General features: G+C 38.8%; 1 protein-coding gene across 4 annotated transcripts in view; it reads right to left on the bottom strand.

Annotated features, from left to right (window-relative positions):
* Window positions 1-10,456: 10,456 nt before the first annotated feature.
* Window positions 10,457-20,491, bottom strand: part of LRRC28 (leucine rich repeat containing 28) — a 181,207-nt gene continuing 171,172 nt past the window's right edge. For all 4 annotated transcript variants that reach the window (XM_053223621.1, XM_027067956.2, XM_027067959.2 and 1 more), the window contains one exon: window positions 10,457-10,765. In XM_053223621.1, the coding sequence (XP_053079596.1) occupies window positions 10,693-10,765 (73 nt within the window). In that variant the 3' untranslated portion in view covers window positions 10,457-10,692. The remainder of the gene's footprint in view (window positions 10,766-20,491) is intronic.

Here is a 20,491-nt window from a genome sequence, read left to right as displayed (position 1 = left end):
GGGACACAGAGGTTCCAAAATGGGCTCCACACAGCAGAGAGCTTGATGTGGGGCTCAAACTCACGAATCAGGAGATCATGACCTGCACTGAAGTCTGACGCTCAAATGACTGAGCTACCGATGTGCCTCATCGGTAATTTTTATTTGGAGTTCTTTTCTTTTAATTGTTGAGTTGTTAGACTTCTTTATATATACTGAATACTAGGCCCTTATCGGATATACAGTTGGAAATAATTATTCCCATTCTGTGGGGTTTTTTTTCACTTTTGTGATAGTGTCCTTTGAGGAACAAAAGTTATTAATCTTGATGAAGTATAACTTGTTTATTTTTTCTTTGTTTGCTTGTGCTTTTGGTGTCATATCTAAGAAATTTGATTTGTCCAACATCATGAAGATTTATACTTATGTTTTTTTCTAAGAGATTTTTTAAGTTTATTTTGAGAGAAAGAGAGAGAGAGAGAGAGGGAGAAAGAGAGAGGGAGAGAGAGGGAGAGAGAGGGAGAGAGAGGGAGAGATAGCACAGGCAGAGGAAGGAGAAAGAGAGAGAGAGAGAGAGAGAGAGAGAGAGAGAAAGAGAATCCCAGGCAGGCTGTGGACTGTCAGCACAGAGCCCAATGTGAGGCTCAAACTCATTAACCATGAGATCATGACCTGAGCTGAAATCAAGTGTGGGACACTCAACTGATTGAGCCACCCAGGTGCCCCTAAGAGTTTTTTATCTTAGTTATTACATTTAGGTCTTTAATCCCTTTGAGCTAATTTTTGCAGGTGGTATGAAGTAATGGTCCAGTTTAATTCTGTTGCATGTGGTTATCCAGTTGTTCTAGCACCATTTGTTTGTTAAAAAGATTATTCATTCCCTCATTACGTTGTCTTGGCACTCTTGTCAAAAATAAATTGACCATAAATGTAATAGTTTATTTGGATTCTCAATTTTATTCCATTGATGTACATGTCTATCTTTATGCCAGGATCACACTGTCTTAATTAATGTAGCTGTGTAGGAGGTTTTGAAATTGGGAAGTGTGTGTCCTACAAGTTTGTTCCTTTTTTCAATATTATTTTGGCTATTCTGGGTCTCTTGCATTTCCACATGAATTTTGGGATCAGCCTGTTCATTTCTGCAACAAATGCAGCTGGTATTTTGATAGGGATTTGCACTGAATCTGTAGATTAATTTGGGGAATATTGCAGTCTTAACAATATGGTGGTCTCCCAATCCATGAGCATAGCATTTCTTTACATTTATTCAGGTTTTTAATTTTTTCAGTGATGTTTTGCAGTTTTCAGTGGGTAAGTCTTGTGCTTCTTTTGTTAATTTGTTCTTAAGTATTTTATTCTTTTTAATGCTGTTGTAAATATAATTTAATTCCCTTTTTGGATTATTCATTGCATATGTATAAAAACTAATTAACTTTCATATATTAATTCTGTATCCTGAAACCTTGTTGAACCTTTATTAGCTCTAATTGTGTGTGTGTGTGTGTGTGTGTGTGTGTGTGTGTATTCCTTATGATTTTCTATACACAAGATCATGTTATCTGAAAATATAGTTTTAATCCTTTGTTTCCAAACTGGATGTTTTATATTTCTTCTTCTTGCCTATTGCCTGGGCTACAACCTCTAATACAAATTTGAATAGAGGTGGTAAGAGGGACATCTTTGTCTTGTTCCTGATATTAGGCTGAAAACTTACATTTTGCCACCAATATGATGTTAGCTATAGGTTTTTCATAGATGTCATTGATCAGGTTGAGGAAGTTCCCTTCTAGTTTTACTTTGTTAAACATCTTAATTTTAAAGCATTTGTCAAATATTAAACTTTTTCTGCATCTACTGAGATAATTATGTTGTCTTTGTCCTTCATTCTAACTATGTAGTGCATTACATTATTTTCTTACAAGAGTTTATGAATAAATTGGTGTTAATTATCCTTCAAATATTTTATGGAATTCACCAGTGAAGATATATTCATTCTTAGACTTTTCTTTGTACAATCCTTTTTTGGTTCCTAATTAGATCTCTTTTTTAGATAAATTTAATCTTTTTTTATTCTTGAGTCAGTTTGGGGGTTTGTGTCTTTTTACAAATTTCTTCATTTCATCTAAGTTCTCTAACTTGTTGGCATCTAAATTCCCTTATAATTCTTTTATTTTTAAAAGATTGGCAGTAACATTTCATTCCTGATTTTAGTAATTTGAGTCTTCTTTATTTTTTCCTGGTGTAGCTAAGGGGATTTTTTTCTAAGAACCAACTTTTGTTCTTTTTATTCACTCATATATTGAAGTTTTGGTTTCAATTTTATTTATTATTTTTCCTGTTCTTTATTTCATTTATTTTGACTAAAATCTGTATTATTCCTTTGTTCTGCTTCCTTTAGGTTTAGTTTTTTTTTTTTTTTCTAGTTCCTTGAGGTTGCAGGTAAGGTAATTGATCTAAGACATTTATTTTGTAAACATAGACATTTATACCTATATATTACCCTTTAAGTACTGCTTTAGCTGAATCCCATATGTTTTGATATGTTGTGTCTTCATTTTCATTAATCTTAAGGAATTTTCTAATTTCCTTTGTAATTCCTTCTTTGATTCATCGGCTACATTAGGAATGTATTATTTAATATTCATGTATTTGTGAATTTCCCAAATTTCCTTCTGCTATTTATTTCTAATTACATTCCACTGTGGTCAGAGAACATACTTTGTATGATTTGAAATCCTATTAAAAATATTAAGACTTGTTTAATGACCTAACATATGATTTACCCCAGGGAATGTTCCATGTGCACTTTAAAAGAATGTGCATTTTGCTGTTATTGAGTATAATGTTCTATGGATGTCTGTGAGGTCTACCTGGCTTAAAGTATTGTTGAAGCCTTCTATTTGTTGACTTTCTGTCTAGTTATTCTATCTATTACTGCAAGTGAGGCACTAAAGTCTCCAAATGTTATTATTGAATTGTCCATTTCTCCCTTCAATTCTATCAGTTCTTTATGTATTTGAAGCTCTGTTGTTAGGTATACATATGTGCATAATTACTTCTTGATGGATTGATCCTTTATCATTATGTAATTGTATTGGTCTCTAGTAACAATTTTTGCCTCAAAGTCTATTTTTTTTAATTAGAGATTTAATTTTTTTTAATGTTCTTTTTAGAGAGAGGGAGAGAGGGGGGAGTGACAGAGAGAGAGAGAGAGAGCATGTGCAAGAGGGGAGGGGCAGAGAGAGAGGGAGACACAGAATCTGAAGCAGGCTTCAGGCTCTGAGCTGTCAGCACAGAGCTCAACACAGGGCTTGAACTCATGAGCCATGAGATGGTGATCTGAGCCAAAATCAAGAGTCAGAAGCTTAACCAACTGACCCACTCAGGCGCCCCTCAAAGTCTATTTTGTCTGATATTAATATACCCACTCCAGCTTTTAGTTTGCACAGATCCTTTTCTATCCTTTTAATTTCAACCTAGTTGTGTCATTGACTGAAGTATGTCTCCTGTAGGCAGCATATAATTGGATCATGATTTTTACCCATTCTGCCATCTCTGCTTTTTAACTGGAGTGCTTGATCCATTTACATCTCATGTAATTACTGATAATAGGATTTAATATGCCACTCTCCTATTTGTTTTCTATATGTCTTATGTCTTTTTGTTCCTCTATTCCTCCATTACTTCATTGCCTTCTATTGTGTTATTTTCTAGCGTACCATTTTAACTCTCTTGTTGTATCTTTTGCTATATATTCTTTAGCTATTTTCTTAGTGATTTCCCTGAGGATTATAACTAACATCTTAATGTATAACAATCTAGTTTGGATTAATACCAACTTAATTTCAGTAGTATACAAAAATTTTGTTCCTGTGTAGGTTTGTTCCCTCCCCCTTCCTTTGTACTTGTAGTATCATACAAATTTTGTGTTTTTTCACTTTATGCCCATCAACAGATATATCTATATATGTATATTTGCAGAGATAGACATTTTTATATATTTGCAGTTGCCTCAAATCAGGTAAGATAAGGGGCATCTGGGTGGCTCAGTTGATTAAGCATCCAACTCTTGGTTTTGGCTCAGGTCATGATCTCACAGTCATGGGACTGAGCCCCATATCTACACCCAGCATGGAGTCTGCTTGGGATTCTCTTTCTCCCTCTTTCTGCTCCTCCCCTGCTCTCACACACTTGCTCTCTCTCTCTCAAAAAAAAAAGAGAGAGAGAGAGAGAGAAAGAGAGAGAGAGAGAGGAAAGAAAAAATCAGATAAGAGGAAAAGAGTTACAAACAAAAACTGCATTTTTGCTATATTTTATATTTACCCATGTAATTACCTTTGTTCATGCTCTTTATTTCTTCATGTGGATTTGAGTTATTTTCTATTATCCTTTCATTTCAGCCAGAAGGGCCCTGTTTATTCATTTTTTTTTGTAGAGCAGGCTTGCTAATGATGAATTCTTTTTGTTTATCTGGAAATGTCCTACTTTATCCTTCATTTCTTAAAGATAGTTTTGTTGGATATAGAATTGTTTAACAGTCATTTACTTTAGCACTTTATGTCATCCCACTGCCTTCTGGCCTCCGTGATTTCTGATGAGAATCCCATACACACAAGTAGCTTCTCTCTTGCTGCTTTTGAGATTCTTTCCTTGTCTTTATCTTTTGACAGTGTGATTGTATGTCCAGGCATGGACCTCTTTATGAAAAAAAAATTATGTTTATTTTTGAAAGAGAAAGAGACAAGAGGGTGAGCAGAGAGGAAGGCACAGAATCTAAAGCACACTTCAGGTTCTGAGCTGTCAGCACAGAGCCCAACATGGGGCTCTAACTCATGAACCAGAAGATCATGACCTGAGCCAAAGTGGGACACTTAACAAACTGAGTCATCCAGGTGTCCCAGGAATGGGTGTCTTGAGTTTATCCTACTTGGCACTCACTGTGTTTCTTGGGTATGTAAATTAATGTTTTTCACCCAATTTTGAAGTCTTTAGTCATTATTCTTTCAAATATTCTTTATCTTTCTCTTCTCCCCTAATAGGACTCCCTAAATTATACATGTTGGCACATTTGATGGTATCCCATGGGCCTCTGAGATTCTCTCATTTTTCATTTTTTCTTCTGTTCCTCACACTGGATAATCTCAACTGACCTATATTCAAGTATGCTGATTCTTTCTTCTGCCTGCTCAAATCTGATGCTGAGCACCTTTCAGGGATTTTTCATTTCACTTATTGTATCTCAATGCCAGAATTTATATGTGGTTCTATTTTATAATTTCTTTTTATTGATATTTTGCATTTGGTGAGACATTTCCATACTTGAGCTACTTAAACATATTTAAAATAGCTGGTTTAAAGTTTTTGTTTACAAAGTCCAATGTCTGGACTTCCTCAGGTATAGTTTATTCACTTTTTCTCCTGTGTATGAGACATGCTTTCTTGTTTCTTTGCATGTCTCATAGTTTTTTGAGGAAAACTCTATATTTTAAATAATAATGGGGGAACTCTGAAAATTAGATTTGCTTACCCTTTGCCAAAGGTTTGATGTAGTTGCTGGGCTTTGTTTGTATAGGGACTCATTTCTGTAAGGTCTCTACTCTTTGTAATCATGGTCACTTATGTTTCACTCAGGTGGTTTTGTGGTAAGCTAATGATTGGAACCCGAAACCAATAATTCTCCTAATGTCTGTTGAGGGCTTCCTGTGCATGTTGGGACACACTTCAACATTAACCAAGGAACTCTGACTTAGGTTTCACCTTCTGCTTGTGCAGGCCCTCAGTCAACCTAAGGTGAGAATTTAGGATGTTTTTGGGTCTTTCCTGAGGCTTAAAATCCTTGGCGTGTGTAAAGCCCTATGCATGAGCATTACCATCCAAATTCCCAGGAATATCAGAGCTTCTCAAAAGTGCTACAAATACCTCATTCTTCAGCTTTTCCTTTTAAGTTTTTGGCGAGCCTATTGTTTGCTCCAATGGTTATCCATTGCTTCAGGCAGCCACAATTGGCTCTGATTTTTTTTTTTTTTTTTTTTTAATAAATGTCCCTGTGGAAAAGGCTTTTCACACCCAGCAAGCTCTGATCAGGCAAAATAAAGACAATCTTGCAAATGAGATCTTCCAGGGAATCACCAGACAAGTTAAATAATGACAATTCTCTAGGAATACGGCTTTGAAGGAGTTCCAACCCCATTCTGCCCCCTCCAGTGGCTTCTACACAAGTGCTTCTACCTTGATTGTAGATTGTTGGTTTTCCAGTTGGGGTGGGGGATGGGGATAGAAATAGGGCAAACTAGAATGCTACAAAGCTTACTGTTCTTTCTGATATTCAGCTTTGTCTCTTGAATAAATATTCCTTGGATTGCTGTAAACCTTTGGTTAATATCCAGAGTTCTGAAAAAAAAAGTTGATTCTGACATGTTCTGACAATTTTCTTCTTGCTTTTATGGAGGGGAGAATTTTTGGAGGTCCTTACTCCATCATTTTTGCTGGCTCAAAGTATTTAATGCTCTTTTATTTTTAACAAAATGAATCTGGCTAAAACAATGAAGCTACCATCATCAACATTTCTAGGCATCTGCATGATTGAAGCTCAACTATTCTATAAACAGAAATAGCTATAAGAACAACCAAACTGGATACAATATAAGTTTTAGAAAATGTCCACTGTCCAAGTGAATGTTGCCATAGTTTTTCAGTAGACAGACTCAGAGTTTTAAAAAATCTTTTCATTATACAAAAAAAAAAAAAAAAGGGGGGGGGGAAGGAAAATAGATCGATCGATTGATCAAGGATTTCTAGTCTCAAGAACATTTTGAGAAAATAAAACCTGGTAACTCTTGAACACAGGTAGAAAGGATAATCCACACTCTACTGTAAGGTGAATGGAAAAAAAGCTTGCTAACCCTTCCAAGTTTCTTAATTACATATAGAAATGATCTTCACACGCTCTACCTTCTGCCCAGCCACCACACTGGGCAACCAGTACTTTTCTGTCTCCAAACAACAAGGAACCATATAGTCATGCTTCAAAGAGAACATCTTAGCCTGTGAAGCAATCTCTTTTCCTGAGTAAGGATAACAGTCACTGACCTCTGATCAATCCCATTTTTAGAGACACTTGTGTTTCATCCAGGTCTATTAGCTGATGACACGGGGAGGTACCTTCTGGGTAGGGGCAGTGAGACTTGGATGATTTGTACACAGACACAGAGCTAATTTCCAAAAATATGCATTTATAAAAAAAAATCTCCCCTGTTTAGGAGAAGGCAAAATATTCACTGAATTCCTGGTAAAAATGTAGGAGAGCCTCATTAGGAGGAAGCAGGAGTCAGTGGAAACCACAAAAATAAAGACATAGTAAAATGGCCAGGGTTATGTAAGGATACATTTTAAAATAAGATTCCTAAAAAGAGAGTGTTTACAAGTCTGTGAAATGAATTTACATTTCAATATTTAATTACATCAGGTTGCATTAGTGTTGGCCCAGTTAGGAATCCATGTTCATAAATCATCTGAATGAAAATGTTTTGATTTCTGAAGTAATGCATCATGTTTAAGCTTTCTGCAGTAAAGATAAAAAAAGGCCTGATTTTTCAATCCAGGAAACAGAAACCTAATTTCACTATTAATAATCTTTTAAATTGGCTTTGAAAGTTCCCAGAGATTATTCAATAGGTATATATTTCAGGGAAAGCTATGTGCAATGCCTCAGTAAGCCAAGTGATGCTGAAAGCTTTTTTTGTAACTGTGAACAATTGTAATTTGTTCTGTTAAATATGGAAGAGAAGTGAGATGTACACTGAACTAGTGAGACAAGTCAGTTGTGAAAGGTTTTAGTGATCGTGAAGTACGTGGACCAAGATATTTAATGTATACCTCACTTTTCTGGAAGAGAAGGGCTAGGTAACAAAAGAGGTCATCTTTCTTCTCTGTTCATCGGAGTGCATCCTCCAGCAGCCAGGGCTCTTTTGTGTACTGATCATTTTTGAAAGTTTTAAAATGTGCTCAAAATATAGATTTTATTCACTGAAGATGCAATATTTTGTCTGTGCAACGTTATATAAGCAAGGATTTTGGTATGATCACAATTAGGCATTTTGAAGAACACTGATAGGATAAGCCACTTAAAATGGACTCCCTTTGCACTAGGTCATAAGAAGGCCTCTGCCCAACAGGGTACCCTAGATTTAAAAATTTACCATTAACCACATATCAGATTGCTGAGGTAAACTTCCCTGAACAGACTGCATTTTTCAAGTAAGTCACTTTTCTTTTTTGCATTGTTATAATTGTATCAAGTATCTACCTAGTATAACTATTGCTTAAGAAAACACATATACTGTAGAATAACCGTAGAATTTTCTGCAAAGCTCTGGACTCAATTCAAATACATAGCATATGGGCAAATTTTCTCCAGTCTGCAACATTCCTTTATAGTATCAAAGGGTTAAGAATGACATCAGTGAATCCAGCACAAAAATTTTCATGATGAAAAGCACCATGGAGGCCAGACTGTAAGTTCCATTGCTCATTAATTAAAGTAGGTGCTGCACCGGGGATTAAGATTGAGACTGCCCTAGAAGGTTGTCTGCCTAGCCTACTGCTGCTATTGAACGCACACCGTTCACCATGGCAACAGAGAGGAGGCTTGGATTGTAAGTGTCTTTGTCAAATTTCAAACAACTTAAGACAAAGGTATTACATATCCTTAACTCAACAAGAAACCTGAATATCAGGTTAGCACATTTCTCGGCTCCATTTGAAGACACAGGATTATAGAGGGTGACACCGAAAGATGCTGCAATGTATTTACCGTCGCTAACATGATAGAGGCAGCAGCCACTTAGGCCTGAATCACATTTGTGAAGTTTCATGCCACATTTTTTAGCTGCCAACTTATGTACATGTAGGGGTTACGCTAAAGCTTCAATTATTCCAGAGGATGAAAGAAGTGTTATATTTTGATACAGATCTTCAGTTCCTATTATACTAAAAGCCTTTGAAATGTGAAGGCTGAACAGGCCAACTTATGAAAGGGACAAGAGGAAGTAGGAACAGTGGAAATGCAGTTGGAACGCACGGGAATGTTCTGTCTTCACCATTCTACGTGGATAGTCTGCTTTCCGGGCAGCAGGTGGTGTGACTGTGAAAAGATCACACATTCGTCAGGAACCATGTAGGATTTTTAGCACTGTTAGAGCCTAGCATTACAGATTTAGGGCAGCTAATAAGATTCCAGAAACCAAGTTTTTGACAAGTCTGAAATTTTTTGAAAATAATTTTCCTACCAAGGAAATCTTGGTTGTTCCCCTTTTAGTTCTGTGTTAGAGAAGACTCTGTATAATTAAAATTAAAAAAGAATCGCTTCGCAGCAACCAGATGAACATCTGGCAGCAAAGCAACATAAAAATGCTATCCTTTCAAAGGAAGAGCAAGTATGTGGCTCCTCCATTAAGAGCATTTCTTCTGTCAGAATATAATCTCACAGACTTGCCATGTATGGTCTTTTTTTTTAAAAGTCCAAGGCTGAATTTGGACTTGCTTTTCCTGTATTTTCTCAGTGGTATCTGGACAATAGCGTGTTAACTACAGAAGAAATCTAGGGTCAAAACGAAGATAATCTAACGCACCAGGTACTTAAACAAATGTGCACAGGTTGTGCTTAGAATCACTTTGCTAAAAACCGGGAGTAGGAATTTTCCACATGTAACGAAAATATTTCAAAGTCAATATAAATTTAATCCTAAACCCATCTAACAAGTAACCATGGAGGACCTATTTTGATGTGTTTTATCTCCCCCTTTCTCATTAGCCAGTAAATGTTTACATCTAGAAAGAAGAGAACATCTTTTGAAGCCTCAATTATTCCTCAGACTCTTCTCATATTAAAAAAAAACAAAAAACCAAAAAACTTCTTAGGAAATAAAAAATTTCAAAAATCATTTTTCTCTAAATAGTCTTTCAAAATATGGGGGTATTTTATTTATGATGTACATTTTTAGGTTTAAAAACCCTCACAAAAGTCTCTTAATGTGTTGCAAGACTTATAAACAGGGTTGTAACTTTCCAGAGGGTGTATGCTGGGACCCTGGCAGGGCCTTCACTGGAGTCTAAACTTCGCTGCCAACTCAGGCACTTCCCCCTCCACCCCCAGCCCCCCCAGTCCCCCCCGCCCCCCACCCCCTCCACCACCCGATATTCAATATTCTGGAGGCCATTGGAGTTTGCTGGACTCCGGTAAAGACCTGGGAGAATAATCTGTGGGGAAATAATCCTCTGGGTAAAGAAAGAGAGGAGATTAAAAGTATCCTTGAAGGTATATGTGTTCAAAAGTTAATTTGGCTGTATTATCAAATCAGAGAGTTCTTCAGGGAACTGAAACTTGCTTTGAGGATTTGGGGAGGCACATCACACTACATAGTTTGCTTATGAGACATACTCACATAAAAAGAAAAACACAGAAGACAAGGGGTCCTTAATTTGGGGGAGGATCTATTCCAACTTGGGGTAGGGGAAGGGTGAAGGCATTTCAGCTCTGAGCTCAATCGGGACATTTCCAGAGAGTTCTTGCAGTCCCCCGCATTTGACAGGACAGGATGTAAGGGCCTGTTCCGCCAGGCTGGACCGTCCCGTCCCTCTGCCAAACAGTGTGCGATACACAGGCAACTGCAGTGTCAAGCTGGCAAAACTCCTGAGGCTCTCGAGTGTTTATCAACTCAGTAGGTCAAATGTCTGCAGACACTGGGCGGAGCAGCAGTAAGCCACAAAACTAACTGTTGTCCTCCTGGAAGGGGGAAAAAAGGGAGAGAACACTGTGAGTTCCAGATGAAAGTCTCAGGATTCTTTCCATGAGAGGCAGTCATGGAAAGTAAAGGATTAGGCACGGCCCCCCAAAAGTACACAACAGAAATGTAAATTTCCTTTTAAAACTGAACACTGGAATCAGGTGAGGTATGCGCGTGCTCATTCTTTTACCAGTTTTCAAATGACATAATATCCCCCAACTTAGCAGCTGAGGGAAAAGAAGCTTTTTCCATGTTACGGTCTGAATTCCGCTTCTGAGGGCCAACAAAACAGTAACAGAATTTGAAATGCGTTATTAAAAATCACGTAACAGAAAACATCACCAAATTTAGCTAGAACGCTTAATATTGAAGAACTTGTAAGAATGTGGTTTTAAGGACTTTATTCCACAAATGTATTCACACAGATTGTTTGTAGAGGTAATTTCAGAATTTGAGTAAGAGAGTTTGGGGGTCTTCTTCCCACAAAGCAGAGGAATCCCATCTCAAACTCCCATCGGCACCTTTCCACACGGAGTCACGAGCCCTCTGACCCACTCTGGACCTCTCCAGCTATAAGAGGCCTACTTTTCCCACCAGAAGTGCTATCCTCCTGTGAGTAGAGAATAATATACTGTTGTTTCCACAGGATCCCCTGTGTTGACTGTCTTCTGGGTCTCTACCCTTTAATCCAGGCTTTGCCTTTCTCTGTAGCCCACGAAGGTCATATCTCCAGACCTTGTCACCAAAGCTGCCTGATGGCTGGTTTTTGACTAGATTAGGCCAGTGGAGGCATAGCAGGAGGATTTAGGGCAGTTGAATATTTCTTTCTTTACTTCTTTTTAAAAGCCTAATTAGGGGAGCCTGGGTGGCGCAGTTGGTTAAGTGTCCGACTTCAGCCAGGTCACGATCTCGCGGTCCGGGAGTTCGAGCCCCCCCCCCCCCCCTCCCCCGTCAGGCTCTGGGCTGATGGCTCAGAGCCTGGAGCGAGCCTGTTTCCGATTCTGTGTCTCCCTCTCTCTCTGCCCCTCCCCCATTCATGCTCTGTCTCTCTCTGTCCCAAAAATAAACGTTGAAAAAAAAAAAAAGCCTAGTTAATTGAGGTATATTAACATATAATAAAATTTATCTGTTTTAAGTATACAGTTGAATGAGATTTGAAAACTAAACAATTAGTTAACTAACACCAAAATCAAGATATATTTATCTCCGGAAATTCCTTGTCTTCATTTGCAGCTGAGAGCCACCCCCCTCCTCAACCTGCTCCCCACCAAGTCTCTGGCAACCACCGGTCATTTTGTTTCTCTGTGGGTTTTTGATTCATTTTCCCCTGGGCTCTGACGGTCTTCCAAAAGAAGCTTTGCTACCATTTCATCTTCATTGATTAATGCCTCCAAGGCAAAGCTAGACCCACCTCTGTAGATTCTTTTGTCTTATATTTCTGGATCAATCCTGGATTCCCTTACCAACTGGCTGCCAGCTAGGTTTGGCTGATGGGAGGATAGAGCTCCCCTTCTTGTATGGCTCCGGTAACACTTCAACACTGCCGGGTAGCACCAACTCTGCCTCAGCTTTCACTTCCTGCTTGCAAGGAGCCTCAAAATCAGCCAGAGGGGAGAGCTCAGGGCCTTCCCGGGTCTTTCCTGAGCATGTTCACATCCCTATGCATGCATGTGGCCATACAGACTTCCAGGAATTTGTTAGTGCTTTTTAAATAAAGCCCCCACAGAAACCTTATTCCCTCGACTTCCCTTTTTCACTTTGTGGTTAGTCTATCGTTGGCCCCATACTGCCTCAGGCAGCTGTGACGGTTAAGCAGTTGCCTGTAATTGGTTTGACAGCTTTTGATAAACACTCTCAGAGAAGAGGCTTTTTGCATTGGTGGGCTCTGAGATCAAATAAAGATAGCCTGGCAAGTGGGGTCTATCAGTGAACCACCAAGTAGGACAGTGACAGTGCTCTGGCATTGGACCTTTGAAGAAGCTCCTTGTACCCCTTTCCAGTTGCTGCTAGAATACTGGTTTTACCTATGATTGCAGATTCTTGATTTTCAAGGTTATAAATTACAAGATAGGGTTATGATGGGTTATTACATTGCAAAGGTCTATGTTCTTACTGAGCATCAGTTGCTTTTCTTAAGTAAATAATCATCAGATGTAAGCCTTTTGTTAATTTCCAGAGTTCTGAAAATTTTGATTGTGACCATTTTTGCCAGTTACCTTTTTGCTTTTGTGGAAAGGTTGGGTATTTGTACCCCACTCCATCTACCTGTCTGACTAGAGTTTCTGTTGGGCAGCCCCTCTGTTGGCTTTGGTTCTCAGCAGCCTCTAGATCCCCTAGTCCTTCAGGCCGAAGGAGAAGATGGCAAAGCTTCCTACTGTTCTAAGTTTCCAGGTGCTTGATCATCCTTCTGGGTGCTCTGAACCCTGCTTCAGCTCCTGCAAATAGGCCTTCTCTATTCACTTCTCTCCAAAATCCCAGCTAATGTGTGTGTTCTAGCTAGTTCCCCAACCGATTTAGTAAGTGTTACAAGGAGGGGTGTAAGGAAATAGTCCATCCAGGTGGAATTCTGAAATTGAGCTGGTAAGTGCATGTAGGGCGTTCTTGCTAGGGAAAAATGGGGTACTGCTAAAGTGCAGTATGGTTTGACATCATGAGTACTCAAAGTATCACTTAAACAGACTGCCAAGGGAGGGTAAGGCACTGGGAAGTCAATGGCTGAGGCCCTTGATTGCTATGGCATCACAGTGAATTCAGAGATTGTGGAGCAAGATGGCTTCTTCCGACTGCTAAAGAGATTATCACTCACGGGCCCTCATCTCCATTCCTACCCCCAATTAGGCTTCGTGCCTTGAAGTCTCCACTCAAGGCATAGGGGGAGAATCTACATTTCTGCAGTGGTCCTAAAGGAGTTCTTATTCCATGAAACTATAGGAGGGGCATGTCTGAAGCCTGAATGTACAGGTTGTAAAGTCACCATGCAAGGTACACGTACATTTATGTGGAGTCTCTTAAGGTAAAGGTACTGGCTGGGAAGGGGTAGGACCCTGACACTTGAAATGGAAACCTCTGTAGAGACACAAAGCTAAGAACCTTGAACCTCTGATATCTCTAAACATTTCTTCACATCAGAAACAGCCTTTTTTACCTTCTAAGACAATGAGCATTTCCTTCCATAAAAAATATGGCACTGACTTCATCTGGGGTAGTTACCTAAAAAGGATGTACCTATTCTCTTCAGGACCCACTACCATCAATGGTCACGGTCTTTAGGGCCATAAGGGGTGTCAAATCCCAGCACAATCCGGAAAATTAATTGCAAGGCCTGCTACTGGGAAAGAGAACGTACATAAAGAAGTTGCAGGATCTTGCCACAGTTTATGAGCAGGAACCTGGACAGCAAGCATGTAAATGGATTCTAAGTAAATCAGCCAGCAGGACTAAATCTAAGGTTGGATCAGGCCAATGAGGGTGTTCACATATGCCTCAGGATTTAACGTGTTAGCCTGAGCCCCTGTAATGGGTGACAAAAGTTCTGAGTCACTACTTGATTTCAGCTCAGGTCATGGTGTCGCGGTTCATGGGTTCCAGCCTTGCATTGGCTGCACACTGACAGGGTGGAGCCTGCTTCTGATTCTCTCTCTCCATCTCTCTCTGCCCCGCCCCAACTCATGCTCGCACTCTCTCTCAAAAATAAATAAACCTTAAAAAAAAAAAAAAAAAAAAGAAGTTCTGAGTCAGTAATGCCTATAGTCAAGGAGACAGGGTGGAAACCCACTGCACAGTCTGGAGGGAAGAGATTGTAGGTTTAGAGAAACTGGAACTCTAAAGTGGATCCCATGTGGTGCCCCTTGCTCAGCCACCTCCTAAAAACCCGTGGGAGCGCGAGAAGGCATTCCTTTCACCAAGACATTACAGTTTGTATTGATGAGGGGAATACAAACTGGAAGTAGCAAGCACACGTGATACTTAATATGACACATGTACTAGAGGTGAGACAGAAATCCTCCAGGAGGTCAGGTGTCTACTGCATTGGTAAAGTTTCAGAAGACTTACATCTGGAACTACACTATGAAGTAATAGATACTCCCTGTGGGTCCCTTTGGATTTTAGTGACAAAATATATTTGGTTGGGGACTTTTGGTTCTGCCAAGATAGAACAGTCCAGTTCTTCTGGATCCATCCTCTTACAATTAAAGCACAACAAACTGTCCATAACACAACAAACAAGCATAGGAAGACTCTAAAAGATAGACTGAAGGTAGACGGTCTATGGACCTTGGGACTTAAGGGGCAACATGGCAGCAGTGGGTTTCCTAGGTTTTCTTACTGCTTCCCATATAGCTAGATAGGATGCTCGTAGAAACCCAGAACCACCAACAGGCATAGGTTTAAAAAAAAAAAAAATGCCAAGAAAAGCTTGTTCCCCCTAGCCAAAGGACTGGGGCAGAGAAATCTACAGAGGAAGAAAGTATCTGGTTGCTTCACGCTGGGTATGGGGGAGTACAGAGGTGACAGCCGAAAGGTACAAGGTTTCTTGTAGGATAAGAAAAATGTTCTAAAACTGACTGTGGTGCTGGCTGCACATATTCATGAATATAGTAAAATCCACACTGAATTGTACACTTTAAACAGGCGAATTGTATGATATGTGAATCATCTCATTAGTCTTAAAAATAACAGCACTGAAAGGAGAAATAGACAAATCCACAATTAGAGGGGATACTTCACCATCTTGCTTTCAGTAAATGACAGAGCTACTAGGCAGACAATCAGCAAAAGTACAGAAAAACCAAACAACTCAACTGACCAAAGAATCTAATTGAGGTATATAGAACATTCCACCCAAAAACAGAATACTCTCCCCTTCCACCACCAAATGTCCATGGATAGAGAGTATCCTTAACTATAAAACACACCTCAACAAATTTGAAAATAACTGTAATGTACAGAGGACACATGTAGTTTCATCTCTGGTAAGTAGCCTAGAAGTCGTCACTCCTAGGCATACAAGAACAAGCTGAATAAACTGAAAACCAACAACTTTTCTTCTGGACACCAGGGGACTGAGGGTGTAGGGTAAAGAGCAACCTCAGAGTCTGGAGAGATGGATGAATCTGGAGAGTCACACCTGGATTTGCTCGCCTGGACAGAAGACATTAGAACTTCTGGAGGCTGAGCGCAGGCTAGCCTGAGAATCATATAATGCTGGGGCTGCAATCTTAGGATTGTCACACATATTCTTGGGTTTTACCTACAGAAATTCTATAGGCTGTCATAGTAAAAATTAAAAAAAAAAAATCCACTTGTAACTCAGTCAAGAGCAGGAAAGAAGTAGTTTTCATGTGTCACACCCAGAACATCGTCGAGAACAAAGGACTGCTTTCCAGAGGAAAAGAGTTTACCAGAACCTTATCCTAGCTTGGGAAGGGCACTGTTGCCATTCCAGCCCCCTCTAGCCTGCCCATACCACCTCAGTGGAAAAAACAAGCTATGAGACATAAGAAAAACTTGTTAAAGTCATAGCCTAGAAATACAGGCCCACTATAATACTTAGATATAATCATAAAACTTCAGAACACTTTCCTTTCTCACACCATACCACCAGAGTAACTGGTTTCCAGCATAAGAATAGGGGCCCTGGGTGGCTTAGTTGGTTGAGCATCTGACTCTTGACTTCAGCTCAGGTCATGATCCCAGGGTCGTGGGATTGAGCCCTGTGTCAGAGCTGAGCTCCATGCTCAGTGTGGAGCCTGCTTGAGATTCTTGCTCTCTCCCTCTGCCCCTCTCCCTGAATCGTACTCGCTCTCTCAAATAAATTAAAAAAAAAATTAAAAAGAACAGTGGATTACAGATAAAACAGCTGCAAGATGCTGACTCTCTTAAGAGTACACAGGAAAGTCCAATGTCAAGTTAGGAGACTAAAACAAGCAAACTAGGAATTTGAATTTGAAGCCTCTGATGCCTACAACCATAGCAAATATTAGACACAGCCCAACTCCCAGCCAGATTAACATAAAATCTCACGCTAAATGCCTACTTACCTCAGTTCTTTTTTACCTAATACAATATGTCTGACAAAAAATTAGAAGACATAAGGCAAGAAAAAGCACATGTTGAAGAGACAAACAGAACATCAAAACCAGAGCCAGATATGACAAAGATGTTGGAATTTTCAGAGAATTTTAAAAAATAGAAAAGAAAATCTAAAATCTGTGGGACAATTTCTAAAGGTGCAACATATGCATAATTAGAATACCAGAAGGAGAAGGAGAGAAAGGTAAAGAAATATTTGAAGTGATAATGGTTAAGAAGTTTACAAAATTAGTAACAGATCCAGTAGTGTAAGAGCACCAAGCAGGATAAATATCAAAAACAGAACAAAACAACCCCCAAAAGACACACAGGCATATCATACTCAAACTAGAAAAAAAGAATAAGAAAATTTTCAAAAGAGCCAGAGTGGGAAAAAACTCTTACCTATAGAAGAACAAGCATATGAACTACAGTGGACATATTAGAAAGCATGCAAGCAAGAAAAGAGCAGAGGAAAATATTTAGTGTGCTCAAAGAAAAAAACATCACTGACTTAGAATTCTATACCCAGTAAAATTATCCTTCAAAAGTAAAGGAGAATAAAGATTTTTTCAGACAAACTGATAACTGAGGAAAATTCATTGCCAGGAGGAAAACAACAGAACTCAGATCTAAATAAAAACAGGAAGGCTACTGGAGAAGGCATGAATAAAGGTAAAGTAAAATAGTTTTCTAATTTTCAATTGAACTAAAGTATAACTTGCTTAAAGTAATGAGGGTAGCAATGTAGTGTGTGACTACAACAGATGGATGTTGACCCGAAAGGCAGCAATTCTGTAAGGGATGACAGGGAGGAATGTGGGATATTCTGTCACAAGACACCTTTATTACACATTGAGTAATATAGAGTCATTTGAAGATGGACTTAAATTAGTGAAAAAAATACATATTGTAAACTCTAAGGAAACCATTACACATTTTGAAAAAGGACTATAATGGGTATGCTAATAGAGGAGATAAAATAGAATCATGTAAAATGCTCAATTAAAACCAGAGCAGGCAGAAAAAGAGGGAGGAAAAGAAATAAGAATGTAAAAAATAGAAAATAATTATAAACACAGTAGATATTAATCTAACTAAATCAATAATCACTTTAAATTTAAATCACCTAAATATACCAATTAAAAGAGACTCTATAAGCAGATGAAAAAACTAGGCCCAAATATATAATGTGTACAAAAAACCCACTTTAAACATACAGAGGCAGACAGGTTAAGGGTAAAGAGATGGGAAAAGATAAAGCATGTTAATACCTATATCAATTTCAGATGACGTGGACTTCAATTCAGGACAAAGAAAAGTGTCAGACATAAGGAGGGGCATGACATCATGATACAGGTGTTAATTCTCCAAAAAGACATAACAATGTAAAATGTGTATGAATCTAATAACAGAGCATCAAAACATGTAAGGCACAAAATGATAGAAGTGTAAGAAACAGACAAATCCACTATTAGAGCTCTTTAAGTACTTGATAGATCCAGAAAACAGAACATCAGAGAGAATACAGTTGTTAGTTATCATTAATCAACTGGACCTAATTGACACTTACAGATACTCCATCCAACAACAGAAAAATACACATTCATACACACTCATCTCAAGCTCATGTGTAATATTATTCAAGACAAACCACATTCTAGGACATAAAACTGCACCATAAAAAAATTTAAAGGAAGAGAAATCAAACAAACTTTGGTCTCAGACCACAACTGGAAATTAAACTAGAAATCACTAACAGAAAGACAGATGGAAAATCCCCAAATATTTGAAATTTTAAAAATTAAATTCTAAATAATACATGGGTAGAAGAACAGGTCTCTAAAGAAATTAAAATATTTTGTAGTGGGGGAGCATGGGTGGCTCAGTAGGTTAAACGTGTGACTCTTGATTTTGGCTCAGGTTATGGCTTGTGGGTTTGAGACCCATGTCAGAATTCTCTCTCCCTCTCTCCGCCCCTCCTCTGCTTGCTCACGTGCGCTCTTTCTCAAAATAAATAAACCTAAAAAAATATTTTGAACTGAGTGAAAATGAAATACAACTTATCAAAAAGTTGTGGGAAGCAGCAGAAGCAGTATTAAAGGGAAGCTCACAGCACACTAAACACATGTATTAGAAAAGAAGAAAGCTCTAAAATCAATAACCTGAGCTTCCATCAGGAAGTCAAAGAATGAAGAACAATTTATTGAGGAAGATATAAAGAAATGGAAAAACATTCTGTGCTCATGGATTGGAAGAATAAATATTGTTAAAACGTCAATACTACCCAAAGCTATCTAACGCATTCAATGCAATCCCAATCAAAATTGCACCAGCATTCTTCTCGAAGCTAGAAGAAGCAATCCTAAAATTTGTATGGAACCACAAAAGACCCTGAATAGCCAAAGTAATATTGAAGAAGAAGAAGACCAAGCGGGAGGCATCACAATCCCAGACTTTAGCCTCTACTACAAAGCTGCAGTCATCAAGACAGGATGGTATTGGCACAAAAACAGACACATAGACCCATGGAATAGAATAGAGGCTCCAGAACTGGACCCACAAAAGTATGGCCAACTAATCTTTGACAAAGCAGGAAAGAGTATCCAATGGAAAAAAGACAGTCTTTTTAACAAATGGTTCAGGGAGAACTGGACAGCAACATGCAGAAGAATGAAACTAGACCTCTTTCTTACACCATTCACAAAAATAAACTCAAAATGGAAAAAGGACCTGAATGCGAGACAGGAAACCATCAAAACCCTAGAGGAGAAAGCAGGAAAAAACCTCTCTGACCTCAGCCGCAGCAATTTCTTACTTGACACATCTCCAAAGGCAAGGGAATTAAAAGCAAAAATGAACTATTGGGACCTCATGAAGATAAAAAGCTTCTGCACTGCAAAGGAAACAATCAACAAAACTAAAAGGCAACCGACGGAATGGGAAAAGATATTTGCAAATGATATATCGGACAAAGGGCTAGTATCCAAATTCTATAAAGAACTCACCAAACTCCACACCCGAAAAACAAATAATCCAGTGAAGAAATGGGCAGAAAACATGAATAGACACTTGTCTAAAGAAGACATCCAGATGGCCAACAGGCACATGAAAAGATGCTCAACGTCACTCCTCATCAGGGAAATACAAATCAAAACCACATTGAGATATCACCTCACGCCAGTCAGAGTGGCTAAAATGAACAAATCAGGAGACTATAGATGCTGGTGAGGATGTGGAGAAACGGGAACCCTCTTGCACTGTTGGTGGGAATGCAAACTGGTGCAGCCGCTCTGGAAAACAGTGTGGAGGTTCCTCAAAAAATTAAAAATAGATCTACCCTATGACCCAGCAATAGCACTGCTAGGAATTTACCCAAGGGATACAGGAGTGCTGATGCGTAGGGGCACTTGTACCCCAATGTTTACAGCAGCACTTTCAACAATAGCCAAATTATGGAAAGAGCCTAAATGTCCATCAACTGATGAATGAAGAAATTGTGGTTTATGTACACAATCGAATATTACGTGGCAATGAGAAACAATGAAATGTGGCCTTTTGTAGCAACGTGGATGGGACTGGAGAGTGTTATGCTAAGTGAAATAAGTCATACAGAGAAAGACAGATACCATATGTTTTCACTCATATGTGGA

Source organism: Acinonyx jubatus, chromosome B3, assembly GCF_027475565.1.
Source record: "Acinonyx jubatus isolate Ajub_Pintada_27869175 chromosome B3, VMU_Ajub_asm_v1.0, whole genome shotgun sequence".
NCBI classification, from domain to species: Eukaryota; Metazoa; Chordata; class Mammalia; order Carnivora; family Felidae; genus Acinonyx; species Acinonyx jubatus.
Note: the sequence above shows the minus strand (reverse complement) of the source record. Positions and strands in the feature narration are given on the sequence as shown.